The sequence below is a fragment of the Vigna umbellata genome, chromosome 11 (assembly GCF_029865625.1).
Source record: "Vigna umbellata cultivar VRB3 chromosome 11, Vumbellata_1.0, whole genome shotgun sequence".
Classification (NCBI taxonomy): Eukaryota; Viridiplantae; Streptophyta; class Magnoliopsida; order Fabales; family Fabaceae; genus Vigna; species Vigna umbellata.
Genome location: NC_142175.1, coordinates 22,997,815 through 23,012,297, shown reverse-complemented (window position 1 = coordinate 23,012,297; position 14,483 = coordinate 22,997,815). Strand labels below are relative to the sequence as shown.

Sequence of the window (14,483 nt, the reverse complement as noted above, 5' to 3'; positions counted from 1 at the left end):
TTTCTCAAAATCTCAGATTTTGTGGATTTCCACGTCAAAACGGACGAGCGTCTCACAGCCTGCCACCTGCATACCAAACTCTGAATTGGAAGCTTCCATCGTGACAAGTGACGTGTGTGCATGCAGAGTTTAGTGCGTTTTTAAATTCCTGAGCGGGTGACGTGATGCGTTTCCAGTGCACAGCAGAGATGAAATCAGAGTTGGGAGTGGGTTTTTAAGGGGATTAAACACTGATTGAGGGGTGCATTAATGATGATAATGACATGTAATTTACAGAGCAAATTTTCAGGGTCTCACAGTTTTGTATAACGATTTTTGAATATATATATATATATATATATATATATATATATATATATATATTTAAATTGACTTTATTTTTAGTCGTTGTGTGATTTTCAATACAACTCTATCACGTTAAGATATATATATCTTATCTTTAGTTGACGTATGACTTTCAATCCACTCTCTCACATTAAGGTATATGCATCTTATCTTTAGTCGATGTGTGACTTCCAATACATCCTTCATATATCTTTGCGTGAGATTAGATATCAATGGATGGTCTAATAGGGGACCGATAGTGGGTTAAACAATAGACTCAACAAATATCAAATTTCGTAGGAAAGACTATAATCTATGACTTTGATACCATGTTGAGAAGTGAACTTTAAGCCTAACTCAACTCTACAAAACCAACTTGTAAGATGAGGTTTGTAACCACATATATACTATAAAATTGCCTTATCTATAGTCGATATAGGATGTCCAACACATCTCCTCACGCCAAGATATATACATCACCGGTGTAGGACTAAACATTAATGGTTGATCTGATAACAATTTGATAGCGGGTGACATGATAAGTCCAACAAACAATTGATCTCACTAAGATAGGCTCAAACTCATGGCTGTGAACCATGTTAAGAAATGAATTTTAAGCCTTACTTGACTCTAAAATATTGGCTTGTAATGTGAGGTTTTCACCCTTTTATATACTCAAAATAACCTTATTTCTAGTAAATGTGAGACTTCCAAACACCCATTCACGCTGAGGTACATATATCTCAAGCGTGGGACTAGCCATTAGTGGATGGTCTGATAACAGGTGAAATAGTATGCTCGATAAACAAAATTCTCGTAGGATATAATCTAACGCAAGGCTCTATGATATTATGCTTAGAAGTGAATTTTAAATCTAATTCGCCCCACAAAATTGGCTGGTAACATGAGGTTTGCATCCACTTATATGCTTTAAATAACCTTATTTCTAGCCGATTTGAGACTTTCAACACAACCCCTCACGCTAAGCTATATACATCTCGAGCGTGAAACTAGACATTAATGGATGGTCAAATAACGACCAGATAACGAGTGGAATGATATTATCTTAAGAAGTAGATTTTAAGCCAAACTCGACCCACAAAATTGACTTTCAAAGTGAAGTTTGCATTCACTTATATGCTATAAACTTATCTTTAGTTAATTTGGGAATTCGAATATATTGTGCTTTTCTCATATCTTCTAACTCTTTGCTTCACTGTTTGACATGAACATCAGGTCAATCTGAATGAAGCTAAGAATACCCATTTTCTTGAAGAGAAGAAATAGGACAACTTGGTTCATAGAGCCTTTTTTTTTTCCTTTAATCTTAATGATTTTCTTGGAAATTGAAAATGTACTAAACATGTTATGAGAATCTGTGACTATGTTTTTCGATGAAGGGAAAATTTTTGCAGCTACTGCACAATATGTTAAAAGTAATGAATAATCGGTGAAAATTGACAATTTATATACTAACAACAAGAACATTTAACATATTGTTTGAGACTTCTGTTCTTACATGTTTTCTAAAGTTTACCTTGCTTTCAATGAAAAATGAAGATGGAAGTACCCTGTATGCAACGTATACTCATAGATCGAAACATACCACTTTTTTTTTTTTAATTTTATTCAATATGATTTCTCAAGTTCCTCTCACTTTCAATAAAATATTGTTTCAGGATTCATGTAAAGGTTGACTTGGTAAGACTTGTGCTCAACAAGAAGATAAAGAATTGGCAGGCAATCTTAAACTATCAGAAACAGGCAAAACAGGCAATGAAGCAATGATCTGACAGGAGACTGACTAAAACAATGCTTGACTAATAAGAAAATGTACTGTCAAAATTAACAAGAGAATGACAAGAAAAATTAGAAATCGGTGTTTATTTATGCCGTGATAGAAGTAGAAGCCACGGTAACTATTTTGTTTGAGTGGAGAAAGGATCTAACTGTGAGTTACTGACCATTGCATCTTGCATAGATAGACAATGGTTTAGGGTTAAAGTCATGTAACCTTTAATTAGGTTGTTATATTGACCACCCAAAGATGATCCAATGGTTTAGGGTTACGCTTTTTATTCATATCAACTAACAGCAGAAGCAAATATTCATGTCACAAGGGCAGGAACTCAGAAACTCGTCAACAGATGTATTTCCTTTTCTTCAACAGCTTGTGGTGACACAAGGTCATCGTCAGTGACCTGAAAAGAATTAGGAAAAGCAACATCAGCCATCACAGGCAAGTGGACAGACATTGAATTCTACAAGTAAAATGAATATTCAAAAAACTTCAGAGGGTAACATTGTTTCTTTTAATAATAAAAACTGATCTTGTATATGTGTATGAAAAAAACGATCGGGCTTACAGGAATACACACCTCTTATGGGTTTCTGCTACTGTTGATTTTCTTTCTATTTTCTACTAAATCATGAACTTGAAGCTCTTCCTCTTCTTCCATAATCTCGCGTACTGCTTTCTCTTTCTTTTCCATGTAAATTCAACTCAGCAAAAAGAATCAGAAAGATTGGAAAAGAAGAAATTCAATTATACAAATATAATGAATATTAGAAAACCTACAGAAAAGTTGTTAAAAAAACATTTTCCTTCTATAGATTGCAATCAGTTTACTTCCATCTTCGTTGATTTTTATTGAAAGCCAGGTGAATTCTAGAAAACTGTAAGAACAGAACTCCCAAACAATATGTTAAAGATTCTTGATGTTAGTATACAGAAAGTCAATTTTCACCAATTATTCCTTATTTCCAACAGTGCAAGATTTTTCCCTTCACCGGAAAAAGTAGTAAGAGACATGTTTAGTACATTTTCAATTTCCAAGAAAATATTTAACATTAAAGAAAACAAAAGAAGCTTTATGAACCGAGTTCTCATACTTCTGCAAAATGGGCATTCTTAGCTTCATTCAAATTGATGTTCCTGCAAAACAGTGAAGCAAAGAGTAAGAAGATATGAAAAAGGCACATTTTCTGGATTATGCAGAGGAAAACGAAGAGTGGATGAATTCTGCGACAGAAAAACAGCATTGCCATGGTTAAGTTTGAATTTGGAGCAGAGAAGTGTGAAGCGTTACTCTGATACTTTTTTATGATTATGATAATGAATTGGCGAATGCGTGGCAAATATATAATTTCGCTTTGTGATACGACCCAACGTTTACATGAATCCTAACCGCTAACGTTTTAACGAGGTTGTGTTATTTTGTTTTCATGTCATGATTGTTTCTGGTAAGTTTTAAGGTTTGTTTCTGGCAACGTTTAAAAGGTCTGTTTCTGGTAAGTCTTAACAAAAAAAATCACTCATTACTTAAACTATTTTAACAAAAAACAGGAAATTAAAATTAACTGAAAATGACTTTTTTTCATAAGCCACTTCAAATAACTAGTTAAAATAAATGTTGTGGAAGTTACTTTTAAAGAAACATATTTAATTAAAAAAACACTTTATGTACATAGTAATTTTTGTTGTGTAAAAGTCACTTATCATTAAAAAATTTCATTTTGAAAGGAAATGATTGGCTATTGAACAAAAATACATTATCATTTGATGCATCTGATTTTCTGTTTCGTATTTTCATCATTCGTTTATAGTGCAATGAAAAGATCTGAGATTTTAGTTTGAGATTGGTTGGATGAATATGTGCACCCTCTTACCTTTTTGACTTCCTAAATTTATTCTGTCGAAGCTTAGGGATTGAAAAGAGATTAATCACATTTTTTTATCTCTAGTCAAATCGCGCTTTTCGATCATTCTGCTTGAATTGAACAAAAAATTCATCGTGAACTGCAAAGCAAATTCATCGTGAACTGCAAAGCAAATTCATCATGCCCACAAGTGAATTCAAAATAATGCATGCAAACTCTAATTATGCATCAAACAAAAATGCAACATTAAATATGAAACACAGTTTTTTGATAAGTTGTGTAATCCATCTCGGGAACTACCAAGTACGACCACATTGACAGAAAAATCAGAGTCACGAGAACATTGTAATATGTCATGCAGTAAAAAATATTTCACCTATCTTTCCCACTAATTACAAAAACACTTGAAGAGTATTTTCAGCTTGAAATGGTTTTCACTTTGAATGGCGTTTTACTACGAATTTTCAAAACATTGGCAGTCATTAACTTGGTCAAATCAGTAGGTCAATGCATCAATGGATAGATTCCATTCATCTACCTTCATTCCTGTGAATATGATGGTGCTTTGGAAAAACCAAAACTCATCATAACTTGTCAATGTTAGAGTTAGAGAACCTGAACTTCACTACACTCATAGAGACACCAAGCGAATTTTATATCCAGTTTTTGCTGTCAGTGACATTGGGCTTGGTGCTTGCAAGTTATGTATAATATGTATTTTTCTGATGTTATTTGGTTAAACATGTTAAACCAGATGAAAGTATTGAATTGCAAACAGGATCAAGGGTACGAAATTGCAGACAATATGTTAGGATCTAGGATAATAGGATAGATTGGGTTTAAAAGTTAAGGGCATGCGGGGTGTCGGTTGTGTCAGTTGTAAAAAGGGGAACGAGTCAGAACTGCTATAAATAGAGCTCTTGTAACTCTGTAAAGGATACAGAGTATATTGTGTAAAGTCAGATCTTTAACCTGTAGAAGGAGATTATGTCCTCAACCAGGAAGGTTATGCTCCCAACCTATTCTTTGTAAAAAGGATTCTTTTACTGTGAATAATAGAAAAATCCATTCTTCCATATCTTCTGAGTGTGTTCTTGTTAGGTTTCAAGCCCAAGTACCTAACACAATATTTTTGATACTTCATGGCATGGAGATAAATAGAACCGATATGTTAGGACATTATGATATTCAGTACTTAATAGCTTTTGAACAAGGGAACAAAAGTAATCAAACATTAAAAAATGTCGGATGTCATTCTATGTAAGGAGACAAGACGCATGTTATGGCAACATACGGAGACAACATGAGAAACATTACAATTGGTATTTACTCATCACCAGTTCCTTTTCCTGTTCCTATCAATTTACATCCCTTACCTTTATATTAAAATTTGATGAAAGAATGCCTCAACATTCCAGGGGCCATAATTTTGCAAAGAAAGTTTCACCTTGCATCACTCACAAAAATCGGGGTTTGAAAGAATTGATTCGTGAGAAAATTGACATGAAAAGAATAGAATCAAACTAGTGCTTGCTCTGTTGGTCTCTCTCTGGAGGAGGGGCTGTCCAATACTCCTTAACTGCTATCAGTATCTTTTGTCTCTCATAAGGTCCTTCTTCATGGTCTGTAATTCTGACATCCCATTGCATTTCATCTGCAATGCTTTTCACCTTCGTCAACACATCCACATCATCTCTCAAAATCACACTACCTTCTGGCCTCAAAATCCGGTCCATCTCTAGAAGAATGTCCACCATATCACATCTGTAGCACATTAATTCAAAAACTTAGTAAAATTTCACAGTTTTTGACTTATAGTCTGTTAGTCACATTTTTTGACTTAAGGTTTTTCTTAAGGTAACTAGAAACACAGGTTGTGTTATTTAGGATTGGTTTGTGTTTAATGATTTGTAGAACTTGAGTTTTCCCCAATTCATGTTGTCCGTGACCTATAATACTTCATTCAAGTTGAGAACCTGATTGGTCTAACTCAATCCAATTACATGGAGTGTGAAATCTGTAAAACTAAATATGAATATGGTCTAATAACAACTTCATAATTTATTGAAAACAGTACAATGATTAGACTATGCTCTGATATCATATTAAAGTTAAAAATTATGTTCTAATATCATATTAAATATGAGTAGAAATAACTTATACAGATTATTTTTCATATTAATCAGGAAATTTGTTTGTCAGTATTGCACTAGAAAACTGATTAATTTGAGAAAAAAAGATTTAGAAACATATTAGAGTAAACAAGTTCTCTAGATTTGGCCATTACATATAATCGGTTCTTAGTGTTACCTGTTCTGGTAGAGGCTAAAAACTGAATCACCGTGTATGAAGTCATATGTTCGGGGGTAAGTGGACATGGCTTCACACCTGAAAGAAGAACAAAATAGTGAGTTATGGATTTTAACCATACCATCCATATACAGAATTTTAAATTTAATTTTTGTAGTACAAGATAAAAGGATTGGATCCGTGAAACAGTGTTCTGTCTATAGTAAAAGATAACAAAGGATAGAAAATAAGGTGTGTGGCACTGGCACACAAAAGCAGGTATTATTTAAACTCCCATTGTCATAATGTTGCTGTCGGTGGTAAGCTGTGAAAGATGGATTTTGTCACGGACACGCAACACAACACTGTAAATGTACAAAACATCATGACAAAGGATACCCTACAAGCCCACACCCTAACACAAGAAACAATTTATGTATTCATTACCTTTTGAACATGAGTGTTACAAAAATTAAGAGGCATTATTTCATAACATGTTTAAGAAAATAGAAAGAGTGTTATAAGAATAATGAATGACTCATTATATAAATAAATTATCCAAACAGAACCATAATGTCATAATTACACGATGTTATCCTTTTAAATTATCTTGACACATTTGTTTTCTAGAACCTAACATAAAGAGTGTAATATATACAATCCACACAAAATATTATTACTAGCAAACTTATATTCAACTAAACAATTCATCAAAATCTAAAATAAATAAAAAAAATGGGCAAATCGGTATGTGATCCACAATCCATGTAATAAAAGGGGTTGAATAAATTGACCTACCACGTTAACCAATTTTGACCTACCTAAAAATGGTACATTTATTTCTCAAACTAGCTTACTAGGTTTTGTAATTATCCTATGAGAATGAGACTAAAACAAGTGAAACATAATTTTGAATATTTGTAAAAGGGTATGAACCAATACAAACGATTTTATAATTAAATATTGAATTAGAATCTAAAAGTGTCTGATCATTGATTTATATCAGACAAGTGTTAGTGGCAGTGTGAAAAACATATCTGAACTGTGACACTTCAACAGAGGTGTAATTAATCTATAAGTGATATAGGTCCTTGACCACATAAAAAGTTTCAATCTATCAACTAAGAAAATGCTTGCTGCTCATCTAATTATGCATACAAAAATGTTGCTTTTTGTATTGCTTCTCTTTTAACAAACAACTCAGATTTCCTCTGCAAAGGAAGAAAAGCATACCAGTTTTGATAGGTTCCAATCAATCCACGTTCGTATACAACACCAAGGGTGTTGATTTCAGCCTCAACAGGGACAATGTTCATAACCCACACAGGATCATCAACCAGTGCAGCTGCAAAGCCTCCCAAGTAAGAATTCATATCAAGCAGGTTTCTATATCTTCCACGTTCTGCTAGCTGATGGTCCAATCCCTTGTAGTACGCCACTCTCTTTTTCCATAACCGAGTGTTTTCTGTGAACATCTCAGCTGTTATTCCTTCCAAACTTTCACTCCTAATCCTTGGGGGAATTGAAGTTAGTCTCTTAGGCCATTTAGACAGCCCTCCACCACTAATTTCTTTGATGTCCTTTACCTCAGGAAGTGGGGTCAAACATGTATCCAGCTTAGTGTACCTGCAACGAAAATGGCTTGATGAAGAAAAAACATAAAGGAAAGTGTTCATTAAAGTAAAAACAAGGTTGAACTTTTATAATCAAAATAAAAATCAGAAACTGTTTTGTTCCAACCAAACAACCCCTAACATTATATATGACAATTACTAATATACCAGCCCAATATGTTGATCTAGTTTGTTCAACTTATTAGCCTTGATGAGATGAACATCAAAATCTGAATTAAAACTGTGATATTACCATGCTGTGTCAGGATCCTGTGCCACACCACAGAAGGGTCTACTAGTCTTGAAGATCTTTCGCTTGAGTTTGCAGTGTACATGATTGGTTGGCTTCTGCCATACTGCAAGGTCATCCTTCTGCACCAACTTTTTCCAGCATAGACTCTTTGCCACATCCTCAATCTCATCTTGTTCATCTCTGAGACTCTCACGAGTTCTTTCCCACCCTCTCCAATGATTCTGATAGTTTATTGGTGGCCCTGATAGAATCCAATACCCCCCTGGACGTAACACTCTATCTACTTCAGTCAAGTATACTCCTTCTGCCAATACCACAAACAATAATGCACTGTCACTTTCACTCACACAAAATCATTGGCACTCTGAGAAAAATTCTACAGATTACATATGATCTAATTTTCATTCATACAAAAAATTTAATTAGTTCAGCTTTCTATTTTTTACAGTTGTTGAAAAATTCATCAAAATATGACCTTGGAGTGTTTAGGGACTAATGGGTGTACCATACTTGCCCCAGGGAATGAGGCAGCGTGAGCAATGAGCCAAGTCAAAGGCTCTTGAAGGGTATGGAAGCCTGATTGAGGCAAGGATTCCAATCAATGCAGGAACACCTCGTTCAAGAGCAAACTGAACCTGTGATATATGAGTATCTCTTGGTGCAAATGACACTGTTAAAATGTCACGTGATAGAAGATAAGCTCCGAAGCTTGCAACCTGATAGTTTTAAATATCACACAGCAAAATTCTAGATATGAGTTTTAAAGATATTAATACAAAAATCAATAATTTTATCTTGTAAAATAATTTATGATTACATGATAATAAAATTATTATTTTTACTATTTCTAGGAAGGTGTGAACTTGTGAAGTCTGGGTAGGTAACTTGTAGATTAGGAAATGGAATGCATGATTGAGATGGTTAGGTTGCAATGTGTCAATTTCTTATTGTGCTTTTCCCTCTCACATGCATTTCAACAAACAACTTAAAGACAAATAGAAAAGCAGATTATGATTGCCTTAAAGTGAACCAAAAGCAAGTTTGGACTGTCTAGTAATTTAATATTGCAATGTATAGTTAAATCATTGAGCCAAAAAAGGCACATGCTTTCCGATAAGATAGCAAATTTTCTATCTCAATAATTATGCTTTTCTTTGATTTGAAGGTAAAGGATTAGAAGATTTTTCTTTTATTATTCTCTTTCTCATTTGGGAAAATGAAAAGTGAAAAAAAAAAGTAAATTTGATGTAACTAATACACATTAATCTGTATCCATTTATACATTATACTATGTTTCAGCGTATATACGATGTCGCCAGCGTATAAATAGCTTGACTTTCCAACTTTTCACTTATTTTAAACTCATTTTATAAGACCAACAAGAAAAATGAAAAAAATAAAAGTAACATAGACAAATAAGATCTCATCGTACTTTTTTGTTTTTAAATTTTGACATGTTAAAAACTTTAATACAATTTAATTTTAAAATTTAAAAAATAAATAAATATATTTTTTAACTTAGCTATATTAAATTTGTTTACATGTCAATTAAAAAACACGTTTTATATATCAAAAATATTTAAAATAATTATATTTCTTTATTTCTTAAATTTAAAAACTAAAATATATCAAAATTTTAATCAAAAATAAATTTTAATTTCATGTCAAATTTTAAAAATTAAAAACATATTTCACCGATTTGTTTCCTAACTATTCTTCCTCTTAGGAAACTTCGTCAAACCATTTAAGAAACGACGAGCCGTTCGTCCACAAGAATATGATATTCCCAAAATAAGTCAACTCACTTAGGAACTTTCGTCAAAGGCATTGTATTCTATTCTACGTTTTATTTATTAAAAATATAATAAAATTATAAGCTTATTTTAAAATAATAATTAAAAATTATATATAATAAATAAATAAGTTAGTCTGTCCTAAATTACCATGTTTACACTCCTAGTTTCTTGTAAAAATATATAAAAAAACAAATTGAAAATAAAATGATATTTTCGCAAAAAGAAAATACAAGTAAGCATCCCAATCACATATTTAATATCACCATGAACCCACATTACCATTTCAAATTTTTAAAATGAAAAATCGAATTATTCCTAAAATTCATCATAAAATATGAAGGGGGAAATACCATTCGTGCATACCGAGAGTTCAGTATTCCTTGAACTAAGAACAAAAGTAAACCCGGTTCATCATAAACCGGTCTACTCAACCTTCGTCATAAACCTAAATTTTCTAACCTACAAAATCCATAAATAATTATACTACTTTTTAAGATTTTAAGTAAAAATTTCTCAAAAACTATTGTAATCAATTGACATTTTTAAAAGATTTTTCATATTACTGATGAAACAAAGAGATTTATTTATAAATTTTTGCTAAAATTTAAATAATAGTGTTGTATTAAAAGTGTTAAAAATCATGTTAATTATGCATCGAACATTAGCCAAATGACAAATACTGGAGTTAATGCATGATATTAAGGAATGGCTCCGGCTGAGGAAAAAGAAAGAGTTTGAGACGGAACCGGTTCGGGAAGAGGCGAACCGGGATTCCGGTTGAAGAAATAACATGAACGTACCCCACAACCGGTGTCGATAGCGGTTCGGATAGACCCATCTCGGAGATTAACAAGCTTTCCAATGTCATCAATGTAGCGGTCTGCGCCACGTGGAAACATAGTCCCACCACCGGGGAACTTGAACCGGTCCCCCTCGACCCGGACCCAGTTCTGCCCCTTCTTCTCCACGGTCAACTCCTTGTGCGGGGCGTTCGCGAACCACGCGTCGTCGCGGCTTGCCGGCCATCGCAGCGGCTGTTTGTATCCGTACGGCGCCGGAATCCGGCACCGGAGTACATCCTCCGCCGCCGGACAGTGCCGCTCACGGTAGGCGAGTCGGGCCCTCGGGAACTGGAGAGAGCGCTTCTGGTCCTCGCAGGGGGTGTACTCATAGTAGGACCACGCGCAGGGAGGGAGGTGTGGTCCACGCGCCGCGGTGGGAGGCGGGTCCGGCATGTTATGGTGGGCGGCGAATTCGAGGTTGGTGAATGATGGGACGGCGGAGGTGGTGGTAGTGGTGGAGTTGGTGGTGGGATTGAAGCAGAGGTTGGAGGCGGTGGCTACGGTGGCAGTGGTGACGGTGGTGGTGGGGTAGTTGTGCCATAGACCAAGGAAGTAACAGAGGGTGAAGAGGAAGGTGGCGAAGGTGCAGAAGTAGAGGTTGGTGATTAAAGTATTTGGCTTTTTTGAAGTGCAGTTTAAGAATTGGGTTAAGAAGTTATTAGTGTTTGCCATGGCTTTTGAGTTTGTTGTTGAGTTGAAGTGAAGAAAGAGAGAAGAAGGTTGAAGTTATGAAGACGATAATGAAGTACCTTTGGTTGTTGATTATTGGTTAGGTTCATTTGTTTGTAACAGTTTGTGTTTGAACTTTTATGTTCAAGTTGATGCCCAATCACTACGGATATCTTTTCTTCTTCCTTTTTCTCTCTCTCTCTATTTCATCTTCTTCATTTTCGTCTTTTCATTTTTCTGAAAACAAAAATATCAAGATATGATTATGTTAAAATATCTTTTAAGATTGAAAAATCATGTATAACACTGTGCCGCTAGAGATCTTGAAAAAGAAAGGGACATCAATTCAACTGTGCAAAATTATATATATATATATATATATATATATATATATATATATATATATTATATATATATATATATATATTATATATATATATAGATAGATAGACGCCGGCATTGTCCAAAATTTTATTCCAAGAAAGGGTAATGTTAAAATATTTAACATGTCTGATTATTGAGAATTTAATTTAAATTCAAATTAGCAAGGCAGAAATACATTACAAAAGAACTAAAATATCAAAAATATATTAAAAAGAAGGAAAAGAATATAAAATAGCCTGTCACTTCAATAATTAATATGGTTGTTAATTTTTTTAGCCAATTTTTTTGGTGTTATTCAAAAAAGTATGATTAATTAGTAATTTATATTTATATTTATGATTTATATTTATTTTAATTTTTTCTTTTATTCATTTAGATTTTCATCCTTATTAGATAGAACACTAGTGTAGAAAAGACTTTAGACGTATATTACTTTTGGTTTTTAGTGTCAGATCCCGATCCGATACTTTTATGGATGACGTTAATGGAATGTTGGACCTATAGAGTCCGACGTTTATAAAGACGTCATATTACACCAAAACCGACATCTAAGGACACTATAGACGTCAGACATAGCATTAATCGACGTCTACTGCAGCTCGTGTCATTGGATAGCGTAGTAGCACCTTCTTCTTTGTTTCCTCATAAGAAAAGCTTGCGTCTTTTGGATCTCTTATGACATTTCAACCGAAAACCGAATCTGGGTCCTTGCCTAGTTCCATTCCAACCGCCAATGAAAAAGAATACGGTGACATGAGAACTAGGCAAGGACCCAGGTTCGGTTTTGGGTTGAAATGCTATAAAAGATCTAAAAGACGCAAGCGTTTCTTACAAGAAAACTAGCAAAGGGAGAATGTGCTACTACGCTACCCAAAAACTAGTGTCGTCAAAATGGGTTGAAACCCATAAGCCAACCCGACTCACCATGGGTTTGAGCCAGGTTGGGTTGGAAAAAATGCAAATATTTTGATGCGATCCAATTTTGACCCGGCTCACTAAAAACCCGACTCACACGGGTTGAACCCATGGTGGGTCGGGTTAGCTCACCAACCCACCTATTTTTTTTAATTAAATTAAATTAATTATTCAAATCCTTTTTTTTTATTGAAATCAAATTAATTATTCAAAATGCACAACCTTTACTTAGCAATAGAGCCTTTCGCGCTGCTGTCTTCCAAAAGTTTTCCTCTGCAAATAAAACCCTAAGATTATAGATTGGATAATATAATAGATGGAGATAAAGAAGAAGATGCTTCAAGAGAGCATAATATTGTGGATTTATCCATTCAGAACTCCAATTTAATAGATGGATAATATTATAGATTGGATAATTCAGTAATATATCATTTGTTTTATCTTGTTTTTAGACCTATCTACAAGCATGACAGTTTTATCTTGTGCTATATATTTTTGTTAACGGCTATATGTAGTTTCTTGGTCAAACGGTTGTGTATGTCTCATTAAACTAAATTGGCAAAAATTTTATTATGGATAGCTTAGAATATATATAACAATATATTTCTTTTGTTTCATTTTCTTTTATATCAATTGGTCCAATTATTAGTGTTTCAATTTGATCGATCAAAGGAACATGTTATAAGAATCTGAGAAGAATAGGGTGAAAAAAAAGTTAATTAAATGAGTCAATGAGCCAACTCGTTTAACCCATCAACCCGTGGTGGGTCAAGTCGGGTTCGAATTTTTTTGGCTCGCTAATAAATGACTTGGGTTGGGTTGGCTCACTAAGTGACCAACCCATGGTGGATCGGGTTGGGTTGGGCCGGGTTACCCGTTTTGACAGCTCTACCAAAGACACGAGAAAAACTGCACCAAAACACAATGAAAACATATTTTAATCGGTTCAAATGGAAGATAATCCATCAAAGACTAATTTAATCGGAGTAAAAGTAAGTTTAAACGGTTCAAAAGCGATAAGACGCACCTGGAAATGCAACGCCGCAGAGAGAAAAGGCAAGGAGGAAGACGATGAAGTGCGCGTAACTGCGGATTCGTGATTTCTGATTTAACAAGAATCAAGACGTCGGTGCCCTCACTAATTTGACGTCCATTCAATTTAAAAATTAGGTTTAATAGCCTATTTTGTCCCCAGTTTTGCTGAATAATGTCAATTCAGTCCCTCGTTTTAAAAGTGTTTGAAAGTGGTATTCAGTTATTAAATTTTGTGTCCAAATCATCCCTTTTGTTAAATAGAACCAAACGAAATTAATGGATTGATGATCTGGCAACATATAATGCTTACATGTCATTATTGGGCTGGCACAATAGAGATGCTTCGTTCCCTTTCTCTATGACTCATGCGAGAGGTTGGCTAGGGAAGCTTCCCCATCTAGGTTCAACCTGGATTAGCCTAAGGATTCACTGTCATCCATACCTCGAAGGTGGACATCCTCATGGTCAAACCCAACGTAGACGCAACCAAGCTCTCAAAGAAACTCAAACGCATATCAAACAAAACTCCCAGACCCAAACTCAAAACGGAAAATCTCACATTCGCAAATCGAAAAACGAAATAGAACAAAATCACAACCTTAATTTCATTCATTGTAATTGCAGATACACAAGAAATTCCCAATTAAGAACCCAAGAACAAGACCACAAAGTCCCAAATTGAAACCCTAATTCGCATTGCCGA

At 34.3% G+C, this 14,483-nt stretch overlaps 1 protein-coding gene across 1 annotated transcript; it reads right to left on the bottom strand.

Annotated features, from left to right (window-relative positions):
- Positions 1-5,211: 5,211 nt before the first annotated feature.
- On the bottom strand, positions 5,212-11,656 carry LOC124821727 (putative methyltransferase PMT16). Its single transcript, XM_047293657.2, has 6 exons — positions 10,736-11,656; positions 8,645-8,855; positions 8,140-8,443; positions 7,507-7,899; positions 6,295-6,372; positions 5,212-5,748 (listed from the first exon to the last, which is right to left on the bottom strand). Exons 1-6 carry the CDS (start codon positions 11,447-11,449, stop codon positions 5,508-5,510), a joined length of 1,941 nt encoding a protein of 646 aa, XP_047149613.1. The 5' UTR covers positions 11,450-11,656; the 3' UTR covers positions 5,212-5,507.
- Between the last annotated feature and the right edge of the window lie 2,827 nt (positions 11,657-14,483).

Excerpts from the sequence above, each read along its gene's own strand:
- LOC124821727 (XM_047293657.2), bottom strand. The coding sequence starts at position 11,449 with ATGGCAAACACTAATAACTTCTTAACCCAATTCTTAAACTGCACTTCA. Across the intron at positions 7,900-8,139 it reads CAGGATCCTGACACAGCATG|GTACACTAAGCTGGATACAT; the intron begins GTAATATCACAG and ends TTTTCGTTGCAG. Across the intron at positions 5,749-6,294 it reads TTTAGCCTCTACCAGAACAG|ATGTGATATGGTGGACATTC; the intron begins GTAACACTAAGA and ends AATGTGCTACAG.